Source organism: Myxocyprinus asiaticus, chromosome 46 (genome assembly GCF_019703515.2).
Source record: "Myxocyprinus asiaticus isolate MX2 ecotype Aquarium Trade chromosome 46, UBuf_Myxa_2, whole genome shotgun sequence".
Taxonomy (NCBI): domain Eukaryota; kingdom Metazoa; phylum Chordata; class Actinopteri; order Cypriniformes; family Catostomidae; genus Myxocyprinus; species Myxocyprinus asiaticus.
Window position 1 is genome coordinate 10,932,501 of NC_059389.1, and position 22,350 is coordinate 10,954,850.

Below are 22,350 nucleotides of genomic sequence, written 5' to 3' on the forward strand. Positions count from 1 at the left end.
TACTGGCCAATGCAGATAATCTGAAATCGGCCAATCAACTGGCATGGCCAATATATATGTCTATCAGTAGTTCTATATGTAATAGCTCGGTTTCACAAGATGTGTGGGCAGAATCACTGCATGATCCTTGCTGCTGTGAAAAAAAAAGGAAAGAAAAGAAAACCATAGGATGTTGACTTCATCGTTCACAGAGAGCACTATGTGGCAAAGACTGAACCCCTGCATGAACAACAACAGAGTGGAAATTATGAAAATACAGACATAACTCATTAAACCTGTTCTAATCATTTTCCAGTATGGTGGTATGCAAATATAGATTGACTTTAAAGTTATAACACCTGCATTGGCAGACTTGAAACAGAAGAAGGTATGACAGCATAGTTTACATAGAGTGATGTAAATATCACCAGGTGCGGAATGTTTCCAGGGTTATCCCATTGTGGTAGTCAGGATACTGTATCAGACAGGAAGTTGGGTTTGGCAATCCCAGGCATCCACTGAAATCTTTAAAAGACAATTGATCCAGATTTCCAAGCATCAGTTCCTTTCTATTAAGCTCTTTTCAAAGAACTCCTTAGGTTTAGAATGTGTGTAGTCCTTCCACATGTAATCTAAGATCACAGGGATTCCAGGAAAGCAGCCAAATCCTGCTACATGTTTCATTTTGAAACAAAAATGTGCATCAAAGAATTATCAAAAGTCATCAATGAGATTAATATAAATTGATGAAATGTGGAAACTGTGGTACAACTGCCTTCAGTAGGACTAGGGCAAGAAGGAGGCCTTCATTGTAACTAACTGGCATGGGAGTTGAAAGAATTCCTCTGGGAGAACAATAAGGCTGCTTTATGAAGCAATAAGGGTCTGGGATTACTGAATGACAGAGACATACATACAGAAAGAGAGAGAAAGAGCTGAGAGAACAAAGGCTCGGAAGACAGAGGAAGAGGGCTCAGGCTGGTACAGTTGGATAGTGCTGGCAGTGTTTTGAGTGAAGCTGGGTTGCTGGTGGGTGTACAGTTGGGGGTTAAGAGCCCCAGACACATACTTTCAGTCTGACCAGAGGGCACCGAGGCCATCAGCAACCCCTACACACTAGAGCAGGGATGCTCACACTTCTATAGAATGAGATCTACTTTGTTCATAATGTTATTATAGTAAGATGCAAAATTTATATACATGCTACATTGTAAGCAGTAATACTAAAATTTAGCAGTTTGTACCAATACGAGCGAAATTTGATGAATCTCAATACCAGTTTCGATACCACAACAAAAACTACTAATAATTTGTTAATTAAGTTAACAATAGACGTCAATTGATAGTGGATTTTTCTGATAGCGATAACTAAAGTGTTGGGAAAGTAATTGGACGATAGTTTCAAAATCGATTAATAGAATGTCAAAAAAACAGTTGATTCTTTCTTTACTATGACAGGCAAAGAGAAAAAGTCCAAAATTAATAAAATACAGATGCAAGTTTTATTCAACCAAAATTCTTAATAATAACCAGAAAAAATTAAGAATTAGTGCATAAAGCAGGACTTTAAAATACAGACAAGCCCGAAACACACCGGGGACTCTTATTTTGAAATTATGAAAAAACTATTCGACATTAGGGCTGCAACTAACGATTATTTTGATAATCGACTAATCTAAGGATTATTAGAATGATTATTCGACTATTCGGTCGATTATTGCAACAATTAATAATTAGCTCTTAACTGGACTATTCAACTTGTGCCCCGACTTAAAAGGTTGTATTAAACATGCCTGTTAACAATAAAGATCATCTTTTAAAAATATCTCTAAATGACATTCACTGAATTAAAAGAAAAAAATACTTTTTATTAAGTTTAATTCAGTAAACAATTCACTGCAAAAAATCCTTTTGTTATCAAGTGTTTTTGTCTTGTTTTCCATTTAAAGTTGTCTAAAAGTCCTTAAAACAAGATACATTTACTTGAAAAGCAACATATAAGATATTTAGACTTGCTTTAAGAGAATGAAGTGTATTTTGTATATAAGTGTATTTTTTCACTTGGTTATACTTCTGCGAGTGCAGTAAAGACCAAATAGACTTATATCCAAGATGTATTCTCTAAAAGCAAGTCTAAATATCTTATATGCTGCTTCTCAGATGAATGCATCTTTTTTAAAAGGATTTTTAGATATTTTAAAATATTTGTATTGTTAATATTACATTTAACATTCTCAGATAACAATTTTTTTCTTCTGCAGTATAGCTGCTAAAGAAAATTTACATTGTTTTAAAGGAGTTTTATATTTTTATATTGGAAAACAAGCCAAAACAAAAACAAACCAAAAACGTATTTTGTTGCAGTGTATAATGGGGCGAAGACTACCCTCTCTCACCTTTCACCGTACCCGCGACAGAGTGTGCATCAGCCAGGTGAAGTTTCAATCTCTCTCCCTTAGATCAGGACACTTTATGCAACTCATAGAAGAGGCACTGACCGCACAGAGAAATGCCAGTTTTGGAGTTTGTAGTTATTTACATGACCTGCTTCCTTATTATTTGAACTTTAATAAAGCTATAACGCATTAAATATAACTGCATTAAAGATGTAATGCCGGGGTGTTTTCTTTAAATGGGACATATTATGCAAAATCCACTTTTTCAAAAAAATGTAACACAATTATGTGTCCCCTTTGTGTAGACAACAACAAAAATCCCCTCATTTATTTCGCAATCAGTAAAAAACAGTGTCTCCGAATGAGCCATTCAGATATGCAGCCCCTTATGACGTTAAAAGGGGAAAAGAACCGCCCACGGCTGGCGAAGAGATCCACCCAATTATCTTAGATCCGCCCTCATTAAAACCTTGTGCTAATTCCACAACAATGAAGCTGTAGCTCCATTTTGGTTACGATATAAACTGACTGGTGTCCTCCACATTCCCGCATGAGTGATCACGCAATGAAGATTTTCCATGTAATAAAACCAGTCATCATTTCAAAAACGATTATGAAACAATAGTGGTATTTTCGACAACTATAGCTGTTTTTCATGGCACCAGCAGAAAAGGCACAGCCCACTTCCAGAGAGGGGTGTGGGGAGCAGCAATTCCTTTGCATTTAAAGCTACAGACACTAAAATAGCCCGTTTGGAACAGGGCTACAAAACAGGGGTATAAAGGCATGGTAGAATAAATTATCTATGAGGTATTTTGAGCTGAAACTTGACAGACACATTCTGGGGACACCTGAGGCATAATATGTCCCCTTTAAATTATTCCATAACGAGAGTGCTTCTGTATTTACTTATTTTGTATTTTTTATAGAAATCAATTAAAAAAAAAAAATAACAAAGTAATGCAAATTAAGAAAACAGTGCTTGAGGTTTCAAAGCAGTATGAAGTATTCAGTAAATTCAGAATGAATTGTAGTGAAATGTAACATAAAGCTACTTATATTACTAGTCTTATCTGTATGATTCGAATACATTTTACACTTTTTTACAGGTTAACGGCTTTAATGGTTTTCCGTTATTGTGGTAAGGTCATAAACAGTTTAAGTAAAGATTTTTGCCCATTACCCCTTTTTGCATTGCATGTAAACAACTTTATCTGCTTTCTTACCGGCTTATCCAATGTGTGTAAATGTTGCGCGCCTGACTGTTTATGTTTTGACATGAAAAGCAGAGAATAATCTGATGATTTCAAATCTCACGTTAAGACAGCTTTCTTGCGTCTAAAGATTTTTTGAATATCATTAATATCATCATTGGAATGGCATCACGATGTACACTTGTGGCATCAATTAAAGGAATTGCTCTGGCTCCAAACAGAAATTAGGCTTGTTTACATGTTATTTTCACCATACATTGTGTCTGACAATGTTTACATTTGTCGGACATTGGGACATTTTAAAAATAAAAAAATGGTATCAACTAGCTAATGGAAAACATGCTACACACATCTCTTCAAACCCAAATTCATCACAGTAGAAAGTGACAGTGGTCTATGCTCTTCACAATTTGCTCAAACCCACCGCATTCCCCAGACAGAGATGTAGGAACGCGTGGCCGCATACCAACCAGCGGGAAAACACAACCATATTGTTCTCGGTAACAGATAGTAGGAGCAAATAGCAGACATAACTGTTGCTGCATTTGGAATTGTTAAAAATTGGTTTAGCATTAACAAAGGTGAGGGAGGAGAGAAAGTTTGGTATGAATCGTCTTTGTGAAAACATAGACTCTGGTTTGAATCCATCAGTGCAAGCGATTGTTCCAGTAATTCTTGAATAACAAGACATTTGTGCAAGTGTTATTGACTGGCCAAGCCTGCAGTGAGTCAGTGGTTGCTGAGTAAGGCTATCTAGTCAAGTAAAGGTGCTACGGTCAAAGTTCACAATGACATTGGCTGGGCCCACAAAGGAAGGGTGAGAAGAAGGGTGAACTCATAATGGAATTTATTTACATGATAAATGGTAGTTTATTCATCTCAGGTCTGCTATGCTGTTGTAAGTCAAAAACAGGTTCCAGTGGTCATGCAAATCTTTGAAGACATAGCAGACCATATTAGTTATTTAACGGCATCGTTTTGGAATTTCATACAAAATTAGAGCTACAGGATGAGTTTCTATGGAAACGTAACTTACATCAGTACTAGCTAGATTAAACAAGCTCTGCCACATTACCTCACCGGTTTCAACAGTGGTCAAGTGGTCACATGACCCATGAGGGTTCTTCCAAGTCAATGATTAACTATTATCCAGTGCCAGGATACACAGTTGGACGGACTGAATCTGATAAGGGGGCTAACCGATAGACCATTTTAAGTTGTCGAAAAACATCAGCCATGTGAAGTGGCACTGATTTGGGACAGATGGAAAACAGACAAATAGGGAAGATCTCTGCAACCTAAAATTCATTACAAATTGTTTACGTGATCCACATCTCTCTAAACACACATGAAGACAAGAGGGTGTAAAAACGAATAGTCGCACCTTCTCCATTTAGAATGCAAAGGTGGTAAAGGCAACAGTTGTGAAAAGCAACACCAACAGATGCTAATGTGAGGCTGTCAGTGGTTAAGCATGGGAAAGTCCTGTAATAAACAGTCAAGGATTCTGGCTTTTTGCTCAACAAACAACATATGTAAATGACTAAACAAAAGATACATTTTGATGCAAATGTACTGAGGGAAATGTTGTTGAATTAATCACTGTTTGAAGCTCAACTGCCAAAATGCACTACACATGTAAACAGACAAGCTTGGTTGTAGTATATTAAAGTTGGGCAGTTGTATATTATCTGACAATTCTGTCCTTGTTGGGGGTTTCAATGCTGAGTTATTGGTAGGACTGCCATTCAAATCAGTGCCTTTTTATTTAGCTTCCCTCAGCAGCACAGTGTGTCTACAACTGGTCCAGGATCAGCTTGTTAACTGTTCTTCTTGCTTGTAAAATGTACAACAATGAAACCAATCTCGGACCTGTGGCTCTGGAAATGGAAGTGGTAGGCATGGTTTAGAGCTGTCTGGTCTAGCCATAAACAGGGATGTTGGTGGTTGGTAAACAGCATTACCCAGAGACTGGCGGAACCTGCTATGCAAGATCCTAGGAATCCTCCCAAGCATTTTCTGTTGTTCTCTCACTCCCTATTTCATTCATGCTTGCCTCATTTGCCAGGCCAAGGACAATTTTTTACATCAATGGCCAGTTTTGTTATCCAGGGATTGGCATATGTAATTGAAAGATAAGACTTCTGGATGAGGGTAAAGGTAGGTAAAGTCCAGCAACAGTTGTGCTCAGGGTAGACACCATATATAATTGTATGTGAATCTAAATATTATGAAGAATAAACACTATTGATAGAAGTTGCATTCAAAGATATTCCTTAAACCAGCCTCACAGGAATAGTGCAGACTGTAGAAAAAAATGTCTGAAAGACTAAACGATGAACAAGTTAAGGCTGTGGCTTGTAAAAGAAGACTGTAAATTGACATGCAATAACAGTATTTTCCGAGTCCCTCCCTTCAAACAAGGGGGCAAAGGTCCCTCCATTTGCAGGTGTACACACATGAGCTTGGACTAAGATACAATGTTCAGTGATCAAAATCAGCCTCACATGTCGAGAGCTTCAATCCAGGTAGAGCCTCAGCAATTAGATAAAAAATCCCTGCAACTGTTAAAGAGCATGTTCACAAATTCACTAGCATGTTGCCACATTACGTACACACAAGGGATCCGCACATGTACCCAAGTACTTCAGTACTCAGAAGTGACAGCAATGATCAATCATACACAATAATTGAGCATTTCATTTTTAATATTGTGATTATGGTGGCATTTTGGGCAGTACCTTTTTAGGTGTGGGACAGCAACAGTACACAGATACTATACTCTGTGAATTACAGTTCAGGTCAGCAAGAGCTCTCAGTTTAGAGAGGATCTAGAGGTGTACATAGAGGATGCATTCTTGCGTTTCAAAACAAACAGAGCACAGGTTATGGAACTATATGACCCCTCTTGAGATGTGCTTTTTAATAACGATTTTTAACTAGAAACACCATCATATAAACGTAACGCACATTGTATATAACGCAATTCAGTGGTCAAAGTTGTCCGCTTGATGCATTTGCAAATTGACAAGCAATTTTTTTTAAATTGTGCTGACGATACTGGCTCCATTGACCCACATCCCACCCGAGATTTATCTGTTAAGTACTTGAGCAGTCTAAATGACTAAATTCCGTTAAAACGGGAACATCTCAGCTTCATGTTTTCTACAACAAACAACAGTTTATGCAGTGATTAGATCCTATAAGAGATAAGCATCAGTAAAATCAAAAAAGAGCTCATGCACTTCCTACAGAATCAATGAAATAAAATGCAGTGTCCTAGCTTTGATGAGTTTGACAGCTTGAACAAACAAGTTTGCTAGAAACCTGGAGGTTTGCTTTACCTCATCAGTACATATAAATCAACCATATTTGAAATACCAGATTTACAAAACATATTTAAAATAAAGTCTTACATAAGATACTTTATCGAGTTTAAGAATTACACCACCTGCATGTTCTAAATATAACCACCACAGGTGAAACTAGATTTTGATTGTTTCTTTTTAGAAGCTTTATTTAACACATTGTTTGGATTTCAGGTGGTAAGATCTATGATGGAGTTGAATAACAACCTACAGTACAACTTAAGATACTGGTGATGCAGGTGCCCTTTTTTTTTTTACCAAAAAAAATAAAATAAAAAATATATATATTATATATATATATTATACACACACAATTAAAACAATTATCCATAGTTATAACTAACCATAAATATAAAATACGTCAATAAATAGATCGAAAATTCTTGGAGGCCAAAGTCAAAACAATGTGTAGGTTGGCTCTTGTTGCAGGATTTCTAATCCTGCTGAACTTCCATGGTGTCAGCTTTAGTACAATACATCCTTTTTCTTCGCAAACCCACAATTTGAACAGGGTTTATAAGCAACACACTGATTCAGTTCACACGATATTCACTATGCATTGTGCTATAAGCGGTTCAATTAGGCTGAGCATGGGAGTTAACTCTGTGCAGCTCAGGGGAGTGAAGAGTGAACTATCAACTCGAACACAGTCAAGCGCCTACGGTCAAGTTTCCGTTTCTAAATAGTTTTATAAAGGGATCAACGAAATATTATATAATATTATATAATATATTCTGTCAACACTTGCTCACCCTTCATGTCAAATCAACATCCAAACCAACAAGTCCATGAGTCTCAATGACTTTCATTGCATCTTATTTTCCAGACAATAACTGAATGGTGACTGAGACCAAGTCATTCTACCTAACATCTCCTGTTGTGTCCCACAGAAGAAAGTTATATGGGTTTAAAACAACATGAAGGTGGGTAAATAATGACAGAATTTTCATTTTTGGATGAACTTTACCTTTAAGCAATGATCAGATACCAGCTTTCCCTCTTTTACCTCAATTTACTGACAATGTTAAGTGCAAGACGTAGCTGGTCTCAGACAAGCAGGAACAACCAACCATATTGTGTCTGGGTTTTGCTACATTAGCCAGTGAGAGCTTTTGTGGGTCCCAAGGCTCCTCCCAGAGCCATGACTACAAGTGTCTCCTGGTGATGCCAGGCTTATGACTCTTGTACCCAGCATGCTCCTCTCTTGGGCCCCCTCCAATTACTAGCAAGCAAACTTTACTTACCTTGGGGACCAATGGTGTCCGAACCAACTGCGTTTGTAATTTGTTATAATCTATCAGCAAGGCTGTTCTCAATCTTTCCCTATGTCCCCTCTGAGCCTGTCATCAAATTGGACCTTTGGTCCAATACCTGTGCTATCCCAAAGCCTTTCACTTAGTCCCAAGGTGTAATCCACCTGTCTGACACAGTCTCCTTAGGGAGAGAATGGAGGGTTACAAAGTGAAGAGGTTTGATAACACTGGAGCATCTAAGTACTGAGGGTGTCCCTGTCGGCATAGCAGCCAGCAGTAAACATTTCCCACACCAGAGGATACCTGTTCATCGTTTAGACTTTGGCAGGCATATGAAGATTATTATTGTTCCAACACGAGGTCCTTGCACAACCATGAGACAATATTAACTAAAGACTTCATGGAATTTCACTGTCTTGAGCATTCACAACCAAAATAGCGCTTGGTGAAGGTTGGCATGCTCCTTCGTGGCTGAGGCAATGGAAAACAAAAAGTCCATTGAAGGAGAAATGAGATTCATATCCTCAGAAAAGAAACATTCCAGTGACTGGGAGACCCAAGAGTTCAAAGCCATCAATCAAACCAAACAGCTCCGAGGTGAATCACACCATTACGAACTTTGATTTTGAAAAATAAAAGTATTTGAAAAATGGACAAAAAAGACAAAGGTACAAGAGTGTGTACTTTACTTTATCCCATGAAGCATTATAAATTGCATAATCGAATTAAAAACAATTGAAAAGTTGTTGATTATAAGTATAGAAACAATATACTGTATTTACATTTATTGTAAAATATTCAGATATTTGCAAATATACAAGCAGTTTGAGAGTGTAGGCATACCGACTTGATTGCATTGATCACAGTGCTGTAGTGCTTATTTGGCGTGCTTTGTTCGCCACGATTCTCTGCTTGGTGGATCGCTTTCCTTCAGGCTCATGGGTAGTGTAGTTCTTCACCAGAAATTTCTCTATTAAACACACTTTTTAAATAATTAAGATGAAATAACATAGACTGATGGCTTCAACAGTAGCATATACCATCAATTAACAGCCTCAGAGCTCGCAATAATCCTTAAAGCCTGAAGTTACAGCCTTTAGTTATTGTTAAAAACCTTCTTCACTATGGAGAAAATGAATGGGATTTTTACTTCCAGAACCAGACTACATGCCAACGAAGACGTGCAAGTGATGCAAATAAAGGTGCACCTTTGTCCTTTCACCTCTATGCAATCACAAATTGAAGTTTTTAATGATCCGGTTGTTATGACACCAAGCTTTACAATGGTGACAATTACAACCTTTCCATTATAGGTACAAGGTAAATTCCAGCCACGAGGCCAGTTGTTTTGTAAAGCACAATACATGTATTTATAGTCCTAACAACTACTTACCTAGACAGTCATGCATCACTTCATTCATCCATTTATCTCATTCTCATCATTCAAATTCACTTTTACACAAGAAGTGGAACCGCCTGGTACAATTTCGTCATTACATCACTGTCAACATGCCCCTAACAGGTCAGGGCCTTGTCATACCCTCACTAGATATGCACAAATAGAAGACATAATCAACCAGGACTGCAGCCCCAAAACAATGCCAACAGGTTTAGCTGGTTTTACAACTGATCAATAAGAAACCAGATAAATGATCCCCCCAGTTTTTTTTAACGTTTGTTTTTGTTGGTTGACTTAGGCTTCTTGAGTTTGCCCTTGCAATGTCATAGCTGTTAATACTATGAATACTTCCAAGTTGAAATCTTTATACCAGGTCTAGCAAGTTTTTCAGCACCCTAGAGTTAAATAGAAATATGTGGTTAATGTCATGAGTCACGACTGTTTTTTGGTTGAAGCAAAAGACAATCAAGATCTTAGGTAGGGATTGGTTCAAAAGCTATGAGTAATAAAGAATAATAAAACATGATAAGAATAATAAAATGGTATTAAACTTGTGTAGACCAAGCTGTTTTAGGGCTACCTTCTGTTTGACAATTCTTTATCATCTAAAACGATCTACCAGGGAAATCACTTAAGTATGGATATGATCAAAATACACAAAAAGTAGGGAAATTGCACTGGGCTTTCTCATCAGTCACATCAAAATAATCCGATTTTTTTTCTTTTTAATCCCTTAAATGCACTTCAATATTTTCTGAAGATTACTTGAAAAGAATCTTGCAAAAATAGCATTTCTTTGCAAATACTAAAATAGTGCAATGGAAAGTCAACATAATCGCTGAGAACAAGTGCCATTTTTTGAAAATTTCTGCCAGGTAGGGCTGTATGTACACTGATATAGCAATTATTAACAAGTTAAAGTTATTATATGAAAAGGAGTTATCTACCAGAATGTCCAAGCTGCTAAGTCCATCAGGTTGAATAAATGATAACAGAATTTCCATTTTTGGGTGAACTACCTTTTTAAGATATTATAAAAGTATTTTTTCAATGCACCTGTACAACCACATATCAATGGGTCTAAAATATTAGAAATCCCCCAATAAAATCCCCTGAGATAACGCTACTGTCACACTTTAGAATAAATTAGAAGATTCTCTTGTTTCTAATTTTGATATATTGCACTGACATAAAGGTTGACATTCAATATAGTCTCATGACAACTCTCATGTACGTGATGGCAAAATTGTAAGATATTGTAAGACTTGGCTTGTGCAAAAAGGGACAACCTTTATTCCCATAAACCAAAGAGTCAACAAACAGAATTTCAACCCAATGCAATACAGGCATCACATTTTAGCTAGCCTCTTATCTAAGATCATATGTTTTCTTTCTTAAGTGGTACACAAAAGTTATTTTTCTAAAATCATGTTTAGGTTTAGGTTTGGATTAGGGGTTGAACGTAAAAATCGTAATAACATTGTTTGTTGTTTCGTTCATTTTTCTCTATGGAATTAAAATTCATACATTTTAGTATGAGCCAACTCGTACAATTTGCCACCACATACAAATTATTACAACTTGTCATAAAGCCAGGTTGTGTTCTATAACAAAGACATCTGAAAAATACTAAAACAGTATTGTATAATTATCAAATTTAATAAGAGGAATTTCAGAATTAAAATTATTAATTTGGTGTGAGCTTCCATTCAAAAGACTTCCAAATTCGAACTTCCATTCACAGTACCTTATTCAAAGCAGCGCCAACTTTGATTTTTGATAGGAAAGACTTACAGTCTCCTCAATGGGTTGTACAGTTTTTCAAAGTGTTTTTTGATCGTTCCACAGACAAAACATTGAAAAACATCTTTACAAGAAATTTCAGTTAACAAAAACCTTAAAACAACATGAGCTGTGGAAAATGAGATGCTATCTAGGAGCTTTATACAGTGGATGCCATTGAAGTCAAACAAGTCTATCCCTCAAAGATGGCGCTGTTGTGAATAAAGTCTTTTTTTAAGTCAAATTACTACAACAAAATAATAAAAGATAGTCTGTACTACAGCACATTTTAATCACCTGAGATTTCAACAGTGGTGTTAAAACATGCTTGCGAAACTCTGTAAAGATTAACAGTGTGCAAATATAGAGACGTCTCATCAAGCTAAGCCCTAGTGTTCAGTGGTGGGGAGCCAAGTCCTCACTATTAAAGGGATCAGACACTTATGTTTACACTGCAAACATAGCTGCTAAGAAACAACTTTCAGGAGAGGTGACTCAGAGATCATCTAAATGCTTAATTGGCAACAAATTAGGTTCAATTCAGCAGAATTTAACCTAGCATTTAGGCCAGAATTTGGAATCTACTTCATACCAACAAAAACACTGCCCTGCTTTACAACAAACATGCTAAAAGATTATAGAGACAAGCAGTGCTTGAAGTGGAAGTATTACATTTGCATTTATTAAAAAAAATTGTTTAATTATAATTATTTATTTATTTTTCTTACCTAACACTTTCATGTTAACATGAAAAGCAAAACACTGTTAATGATGTGTGTTACAATTAAAATAGTCAGGGGTAATTAATTAATATTTTTTAAGGTCTAGACATAAATTCCTTTTTAAGATCTGGCTAAAGAACAAAACTGACCTCACACCCTCAAATAACCAATAGGTCTTCACTTTGAAAATAAAAACACAATGTAGGGTTATTGTTTATGAAAACAGAGGAAAAACATTTAGATATGATAAAGTTTGTATATCTTTGACAATATTAACCCACATAAGAAAACAATGGCAATCTAACATAGAACTGTCTTTTTAGATAAAATAATGAAAAAATGCAATGCCTGTTCTTCCTTTTTCTTTATTATCCTCTAGTTGTCAACCGATATATCGCCGAGGTTAATAAATCGACCGATATTCTGAATTTTTTTAATTATCGACATCGGCCAATAAATATTTCCCTTTGACCGATTTGTTTCTTGAGGGCGCTGAGAATCACCTGTTTGCATGTGAAGCATTGCAAAGTTTGTTTTGTTGTTACGTGCCATTGTGTTACTACAATAATGCGCAACACATTGTCATTTAAATAGTCCGCATTTCAGAGCCACAGCAGACGCGTTTGAGCTCTTCGTGTTAAAGTGCTTCCCTGTTTCATTCTCCCTTTCTCTGTAACTTTTACATTTGAAGTCAGAAGTTTACATAAACTTAGGCTGAAGTCATTAAAACTCATTTTTTTAACCACTCCACAGATTTAATATTAGCAAACTATAGTTCTGGCAAGTCGTTTAGGACATCTACTTTGTGCATGACATGAGTAATTTTTCCAACAATTGTATACAGACAATTTGTTTAACTTTTAATTGACTATAATCACAATTCCAGTGGGTCAGAAGTTTACATACACTAAGTTAACTGTGCCTTTAAGCAGCTTGGGAAATTCCAGAAAATTATGTCAAGCCTTTAGACAATTAGCCAATTAGCTTCTAATAGGAGGTGTACTGAATTGGAGGTGTACCTGTGGATGTATTTTAAGGCCTACCTTCAAACTTTGTCTCTTTACTTGACATCATTGGAAAATCAAAAGAAATCAGCCAAGACCTCAGAAAACAAATTGTGGACCCCCATAAGTCTGGTTCATCCTTGGGAGCAATTTCCAAATGCCTTAAGGTACCACGTTCATCTGTACAAACAATAGAACGCAAGTATAAACACTATGGGACCACGCAGCCATCATACCGCTCAGGAAGGAGATGCATTCTGTCTCCTAGAGATGAACATAGTTAGGTGCGAAAAGTGCAAATCAATCCCAGAACAACAGCAAAAGACCTTGTCAAGATGCTGGAGGAAACAAGTAGACAAGTATCTATATCCACAGTAAAACGAGTCCTATAACGACATGACCTGAAAGGCTGCTCAGCAAGGAAGAAACCACTGCTCCAAAACTGCCATAAAAAAGCCAGATTACAGTTTGCAAGTGCACATGGGGACAAAGATCTTACTTTTTGGAGACATTTCAACTGGTCTGATGAAACAAAAATTGAACTTTTTGGCCATAATGACCATCATTATGTTTGGAGGAAAAAGGGTGAGCCTTGCAAGCCGAAGAACACCATCCCAAACGTGAGGCATGGGGGTGGCAGTATCATGTTGTGGGGGTGCTTTGCTGCAGGAGGGACTGGTGCATTTCACAAAATATATGGCATCATGAGGAAGGAAAATTATGTGGATATACTGAAGCAACATCAAAATATCAGCCAGAAAGTTAAAGCTTGGTCGCAAATTGGTCTTCCAAATGGACAATGATCCCAAGCATACCTCCAAAGTTGTGGCAAAATGGCTTAAGGGTAACAAGGTATTGGAGTGGCCATCACAAAGCCCTGACCTCCATCCGATAGAAAATTTGTGGGCAGAACTGAAAAAGTGTGTGCGAGCAAGAAGGCCTACAATCTTGACTCAGTTACACAAGTTCTGTCTGGAGGAATGGGCCAAAATTCCAGCAACTTATTGTGAGAAGCTTGTGGAAGGCTATCCAAAATGTTTGACACAAGTTACACAATTTAAAGGCAATGTGACCAAATACTAACAAAGTGTATGTAAACTTCTGACCCACTGGGGATGTGATGAAAGAAAGAAGTGCTGAAATAAATCATTCTCTCTACTATTATTCTGACATTTAACATTCTTGAAATAAAGTAGTGATCCTAACTGACCTAAGACAGGGAATGTTTTCTACAATTAAATGTTAGGAATTGTAAAAAACTAAATTTAAATGTATTTGGCTAAGGTGTATGTAAACTTCTAACTTCAACTGTAACTGTCTTGTCTAATGATATAAATGCAAATATTAATAAAACTAATATCATATACCGTCTGCAAATATGCACATATCTCATTTAAACAGATGTAATAAACAAACTTCACACAACTTCAGCAGATCCAGCATCATGTGGAGCACTCATTTATTTACCTTTAAAGCTTGATTCTAACAGTCTCTCCTCAACAGTTCCCTGTAACTTTTCTAATGACAAAAGGCAAATATCAATAAAACTTTTATTATATACCGTTTGCAAATATGCAGATATCTTGTTTAAACAGATGTCATTCATGAATCCAGCATTTTCTTCCCGTCGAGTGCTCATCTAATATCTTCCTCTGAAGCATGTATTCTATCAGCCAGAAAACTTCAGGATCAGGATCAAATATTCCTCTGATTCACAAATCGTGATGGTCAGTCCGTGACAATCCAAGCAGGCAATCCAGGTCGTTTAACTGGCAGAGGGGCATTTGAGGACGAAGGAGTGTTCGGGAACCGGCAGGCAAGTTTTTCTCTCTCTCTCTCTCTCTCTCTCTCTGTCACCCTGCCTTGCTCTTTCCCTCTCCCCTTTTCCTCCCCTCATCTCTCCCAGGGCTCCAGAAAGGCGGGGAAGACCTGCCGGCAGGCACGGCCGGAAGGGCAACACCCCCCCTCCAGGAAGGACACACGGCCGTCCCTGGATCGGGCTAATCAGCCGGGAGGGGGATAAAGACGGGCCAGAGGCCGCGTTGCATGTGTGTCTGTGTTTGTTAATGTTTGTTTTATGTTGAGTATTATCATTAAACTTTACGTTGACTGTTTAGCCAGTTCCCGCCTCCTCCTCCTCCATCCCTTATCCCATTACAGTGTGAAATTGAGAAAATATAGTGCTAAATAAAAGTTTATGATTATTTTTTTTTTAGCAACTTTATGTTTTTATTTACTATATTAAATTGTGTGATATATTGGCATTGTATTGGCCTTTCAGCCACCCTGCTCCCTAGATATCGGCATTTGTTGACCATTATTATCCTCCCATTCAGGAGGGGAAAATGAGCCTTTCTTGTCCTGCACCTATGGTGAATTTGTGTAAGAAACAGATATTTCTGCAGATAATCATTGGTAAGTGATAAACAAACTGATTTGATTATGTTCGAGATTGAGAACTCTGACGCACGTCTGATCATAGAACCAAACAAAATCAGGATATATGCATGTATGCTGGTTTATTGTCACTTCAGGTTTTAACTTTTAACGAGCACGACTGACAATGAACAGATGAGACACACCCATTTAACACTTAAAGAATGGAGAATAAAAGCAAACGTTTGTGTGCATCATCGATTTATCTTTTGTTGAAAATGGTTGTGCATATGAGCTGACATCACTTCTGTAACAGCTGTGAATTATTTTTTTAAGCCTGTAGTTTTTGTAGCTAAGCAATTTGCATAAATATATTTTGATTGAATAAGACGTGATAAAATGTACTCACCTAAAATTTGCTGGTTCATGTTTTAAAGAGCAGTGTAACTGAACTAAGCCCAGACAACGCATGCTCCGGTCCGGAATTGGACCACGATGGATCGCTTTTGATGAATGCTGATGCTGTTGCATGTGCCATTGAGTGCTGTTAAACTCACCTCTGAGTTTTGCGCAGAGAGCACTCAGATGTTTAGACTGTGACGCAGTTTGATCAAATAAAAAGGAACAGATAAATTGGCAGTCCGCATCAAATCATCCACTGTATTACATTAAATATAGCAATTACATTGTACCGGGAGACTCTGAGAAGTGGGGGTATGCAAGAAAAACTGCCGGGACTCTGTTGACTAAATTAGAAGTGCAGGTACTGCATACTGGTGAGAACCTGCCCACTTCAAGCACTGGAGGCAAGCATTCGGCAGTGATTAATGACTTCTTTTGCTTTATCTTTTCTTTAAAGCCTTGTGGTTCAGAGATGTCAGTGTTACCAACACTGTACTACAATCAGCCAAGTAAACATGGTACAAAGGATATGAAATGAATGTATGCCACTAAAGAATTGTTTACAATGACAGATCACTGCATTTGTTAATGGAAAAACTACATATGAAATGAAGCTATTACTTTTAATCTTTAAAAACATTAGATACTTGGCGTCAGGTCCACTAAAAACTGTCAACATTTGCATGCTAAATATTTAAATGTATAAATTCAAGGGAGCAATTTCTGGCTAATCACAATTCTTCTTTCTTTTCCTCAAGCAAGTTATGTTTTGATAGGGTAAAGGCAGCAGCTCTTGTGTACATTGCAACTCTTAAAGGGACAGTTCACCCAAAAATGAAAATTCTGTCATCATTTACTCACCCTCATGCTGTTCCAAACTTGTATGTCTTTCTATCTACAGTGGAACACAAAAGGAGATGTTAAGCAGTATGTTTCAGTCACCATTCACTTTCATTGCATCTTTTTTTTCCAGAATGGTGACTTAAGCTGTGTTCACACTGCCAGCGACACGTAGTGACAAAATGACCACATCTCATTCATTTTCAATGAGAGCTGGCGATTTCCGGTGACACGAGTGATGGCGACCGTTGGCAACCGGATGTGGGCATGTCCAGCGATGCGACAAAGTTGAGAAATGTTAACTTTATGCAAATGAAGAGCGACATTCGGGAGCGACAGCCAATACGAGAGAAGATGGTAGAGCTCACGTGATCCTTCTCTCTCTCAGCTCTCTCAGCTCCTGCAGTGACGGAAAGATGGAGGAAAGGCCAATCCTTGCTGTTAGCAATTTACCAGTGTTTTATGATATGTCTCTATCCACGTACAGGGACATATTTAAGAAAAATTACGCGTGGAAATGTGTATCTGAGATCGCGGGGATTCCAAGTAGGTTTAAATCATCAAATAGCCTGTAAAATTAACTATTAAATCATTTGTTTTGAAAATGTGTTACATGTATGACAGCAAATGAAACCATATAAATGATCAGATATAGTGAATAAACGTACCATATTAATAACCTTACTAATATTTTAATAATAATATTAATTGTAAAGAAACAGTGCTGTTTAGACTCTCCATACACACCACTAGCAACCTAACCGCCAGCCACTGGCGACATGCAATGACAAAGTAGCTGGCAGTGTGAACGCAGCTTTAGGCTGTCATTCCTTGTGTGTTCCATGGAAAAAAGTTATTTATTCCTTTATTTTCAGTAAATGCACGGTTGAAATATCTTACGATGCCAACAGGGAAAGAGTGAATCTAGATCTCATTCAGAAATGCATAAAAAGTATAAAGTGACCATTAACTGACATGATATGTTAGGTGACCGCTCTCAAATGCCAACATTACATTATGAAACTGGAAGTGGTGTGGAACTAGGGATGCCACTTTTGAAGTTTTAAAATAAGGGACATTTAATATGGGGGGGGGGGGGGTGGATCACGGTCCCTAACCTCATCCTCCACACTTTTAGCAATAAATGCGTTAATGAGGCAAAATGAGTTAACATGTGTTATTGATAAAAATTGTATATCATTTCTTATATGCTAAAATGAGAACTTTCCTGACTCATGACTTATACATATATATATATATATATATATATATATATATATATATATATATATATATATATTATATCATTTATATGTTAAAAATATATTTATTTAAATTTTATTTGATTATTTATTTTTTTAGCATTTTTATTTATTTTATTTTATATTTTTTTCTTCACCTGTACTTGTCTTTATGATTGTATTCATGTGATCTTATTGAACATTTAAATAGAAAAACTCCACACTTTTACCACCATTTGTGGACTTTTCAGACGGTCCCTTACCACACCCTCCACAGTATTAGCACTTTTAGCACAATGTGTGGACTTTTCAGACGGTCCCTTACACACCGTAGGCAAATTTTCCAATTTATATCAATTTTAAATTGGCGATCTGGAACGATTTCACCGTGATGCCATCTGACCAGCTTAAATACGGGACAAATCGCAATACGGGACGGGTGGCAACCCTATGTGGAACGTTTCTTTCTCATCTACTGTGTTGTTGGTCATGCCTGAGTATATCACTGCTCAGACAAGACAGAACGATTTACACTCTCTTTAAAACTCTTTCACACAAACACACTCTCATTTACAAACTCATTTCTGAGCTTGAAGTCAGTACATGCCTTATATCAAAGTTTATTACAGGCTAAGTGGGAACTGTATATATGGCAAGATCTGAATAAAAAATAATATAATAAAATGTGAATAACTAATAAAACGCTGGAAGTGGAAGGAGAGATACCTGTTCCTTCCCCCATCTGTTCTTAAGGGAGTGACAGATGAGAAGCAAACAGGGACAGAAGGCTTGTTTATCTAATAAGAGACCTCAGTAGAACATACACCTGCTGACATGATGGCCAGATATCAGCTCTTGTATGGTTATCTATTCTAGACGATTCATTATCGAAAGGTTTGCACAAAAAACAATAGCCTCAAAACCTTGTAATCTGTCTTTCTAAACAAAACTGTTTTGTGTATCATTGGGGCGTTCTTGCGGTTTCGAACGCTAGAAATTTGAACGTTGGAACTCGCCTTGTTCGATTCTTTATATTCGCGCTTCGTTTGAATAATAATTAAAAAAAATTAAACAATTTAAAATAAAAAGTGGCAACAACCTACATTTCAAAATTCAAAACTGGCTGTTTGTACTGAGAAATGCAGTTCCTGAAAGAAAGAAAAAAGGATGAGATCTTGTGACGTGCCCTGTCACATAATGTTAACTTCCTCAAACTAGTTCATAGTGACAATTTGGGTGACTTTCTGCAGCTATTTCAGGACGTACCTCCGTGTCTTCATCTGTGCTGTCTCTGTCGATTTCACCGATGTAGTACTGCTCCATCCACCTCCGGGCGTTCTCCGAGTGCCGATGCGGAGGTCCTTCAATCTCGCGGCTGATGTCCTTGCCTGAGCGGCGGAGAATGAGCGCCTCTCCGCCCGGGTGCATCCGAAGGAACCCCGTCACATCGTACACCCGCGTCCCTAACAACACCCAGCATGAATCCTTGGTGCAATTCTTGGCTACCTCCTTTTCCGAAAAAAAGCGAGGGGACACCGAAGGCGACATTATATTTTTCATTTAGGGGGTGTCCACAAGAGGATAGAGAACGGAAGAGAAGTTGGGCACGCAGGTGGGACCCCCACTGACTTATCTTGTGATTGCGGACTACAACTACTTCTGACTTGCGACTTCGAGTCAGAGCGGAGATCATAGCTCATTAGCATCTCATGAATAATTCATGACGCAGTCACTTGTTACAAGCGTGGTCAAACGTTGCATATATACACTGTATTTGTTTCGGTTTTTTAACGGTTACATTAAAAACAAAAGTCATTTGATGTTGTAATTTTTTTTTTTTTTTACATTTATGCTAAATGTTGACTTCTGACGTAAACTATCGATACTTGCTTTGTGTACTTCCTCCTTGTGTGCTTTGAAGGTGACATAAGCTTCTAGTTGTGTTTGCACATAGGGCGCGTCTCGGATGGGCTGTTAATGGCGTTTTATGGCACTGTGAGACGCGACTTGATCATTGCATAATTTATTAATTTTTGGAGTAATGTATTTGTGTTTTGATTCACTTCATTTCAGACGCTGACATTTATACAACTCATTTTGTGACAAGAGCGCCCCGCATTGATCAGAAACAAATCTGAGGGAAAAGGGTCCGAAGAAAAGTGCAGTTTTATAATTAGCCACTTTGAAATGTGTTCATTTCTGCTGTAGTTTATATAAAATGGTGTTAATAATTAAAAAAAAAAAAATTTAACACGGACTAAACCTATATACTTAGTATCACACACATGTTTAGATACATTTTGTGATAAGTTGGTGTGATTTAATTGCTGTGATTATCTTAGACCCAAATTAACTGTTGGAATATTTGTATTAGATTTAATGGTTCGTGTTAATGTGTGATTGTTTATTTTTTAGCTTATTTCGCCCAAGGAACACCTATTGACGTTCACGCTCCTATTTCAGTGGCATTGTGACGTCACAAACTTGCACACATCAGTTGAACAAACACAGAAAGAAAAACAGTGACAATATGGTCATGCTCTAATCTGGTCAATACTCTTTTCTAAAAAGAATCAAACTTTTTTAAATAATCTTAAAAATAATATTTTTTATTTATTTATTTATTTATTTATTTTTGCTTTAAGTGACATCTCTGAAACCAAAATGGCTAGTATTTAACCTTTCAGAAAGAAAACAAAATCCCTCATTTCAACTTTCAATGGCAATTCACCTCTTCCAATGCTCCTAGGAGCTCCGTTAGTTTCATTGTAGGGAAATTCAGTTTCGTCTCAGGGTGGCAGTATTGTAAATAGATAAACAGGTTTAACAAACTAAAGACATTAAAATTTCAATAACATTAAACAAATATTTAATTATGTAAAATATTTTATAAATATCTCATTCATTTTTCCAATGCTCTTCATTAGAAATACAAATATAACTGTAATATTTTGGATCATAAGTTCTTCTCAAAATAAAAGTATTTATAAAATACTGTTACAAAAGAAAAACAGTATTATATATATAAGTTAGGGAGATATTAGTGGTCATAGTCCATGAAGTCTGTGGTGAAGGGCGACAGAACAATGGGAGGAGCAACTAAACAGGAAAGACATTTTGTGGGTGTCAAAGTTTGATCTGCTGGTTACTAAGAGATTTATTGCTGCCCTATATTTTATGATACTGAGCCATACAAATTTACAGCTACAGAGGAGATAAAGAAAGTAGAGTTCACAGAGACCTCTGGTCCATATTGTTCAATCACATAATGTACCAAAATAACACCCCTAAAAAAAAAGTTAATAAGCTTAATCTAAATTTAATGGAGATTAGGGTAGGGTTAGAGGTATTATATTGATTATTACTGTTATACAGAACAATACTTTTCAGTCACACACATTTTGAAGGTCGCAGATCAAACTCCTTTTTCTTGGACTTGTGAAAGGTGCCTTGCAAGTTGCTTCTGGTTTTGGTGTGACCTGCTATATCTTGCATAAGGCCTGTCTTTGAGGTTGAGATAGGCAATGATGGGTTTTAATGTGACAACTACAACTGGTACAACTGGTAGAAAATGCTGCAACTAGTGCTTACAATATTAAGGAGACCATATTATACCTGCTTTAGCTCATTTGCCTGTTAAATATGGGATTAATTTTAAAGTCCTTTTACAGTTTTTTAACCTCCTGAGACCCGAGCATGACTGCTGTGTGCATTTTCCTTTTCCCTTTTTGATTTGTAACTAGTAGCACCTAATAAACATGCAGAAAATACATAAATAAATAGAAAATAGTTTTCCTAAAAATGTATGGAAACATATGTGGACAGTGGGACTAAGTTATGACATTTTAAATTATACCAAGCTATAGAAAGTCAGATTTATTTGTATCAAAATTTTATTATGTTGGTTATTCATATTTTTGAGACATTACCGACATTTCATCAGAAATTAGCATAATTAATTCTGATTCAAAGTAATGGCCAGCATCATCCAATCACTGCCATCCATTAAAATAAAATTATACATTATAAATTCTGAAACTATGTACTAATTACCATTGTCCCATGTCTGGCAAACATGCTGAGTTGTCCAAATACCATCTGCAGCCTGAAACTGAACTTTTTGGTAAGTTTGGATTGAATGCACTTGGCTGCATAGAGAGCTATAGGATGCTCCCCTGCTCCCTGCCTAGTGAATGGCATAACCTCCAGTATTCTGTCTGTCTGCACTGGACTCAGAACAATTAAAAATGCACCTTATTTTCATCCTAACTCCATTTAAAGTTTCTGAAAGCAACATTGTTTAGCTTTTGGATGAACACATTTATTCTCAATGTGAAAATGCACAGTAAATATAGGATTTCTAAGGATAAATGC

The 22,350-nt window shown here is 36.9% G+C and overlaps 1 protein-coding gene across 1 annotated transcript in view; it reads right to left on the bottom strand.

The window, feature by feature from the left end:
• The window catches only part of LOC127436012 (fatty acid 2-hydroxylase-like), a 58,263-nt gene extending 38,165 nt beyond the window's left edge, over positions 1–20,098 (bottom strand). The window contains exon 1 of the mRNA XM_051689890.1: positions 19,243–20,098. Coding sequence (XP_051545850.1) covers positions 19,243–19,536 — 294 coding nt within the window. The 5' untranslated portion in view covers positions 19,537–20,098. The remainder of the gene's footprint in view (positions 1–19,242) is intronic.
• Between the last annotated feature and the right edge of the window lie 2,252 nt (positions 20,099–22,350).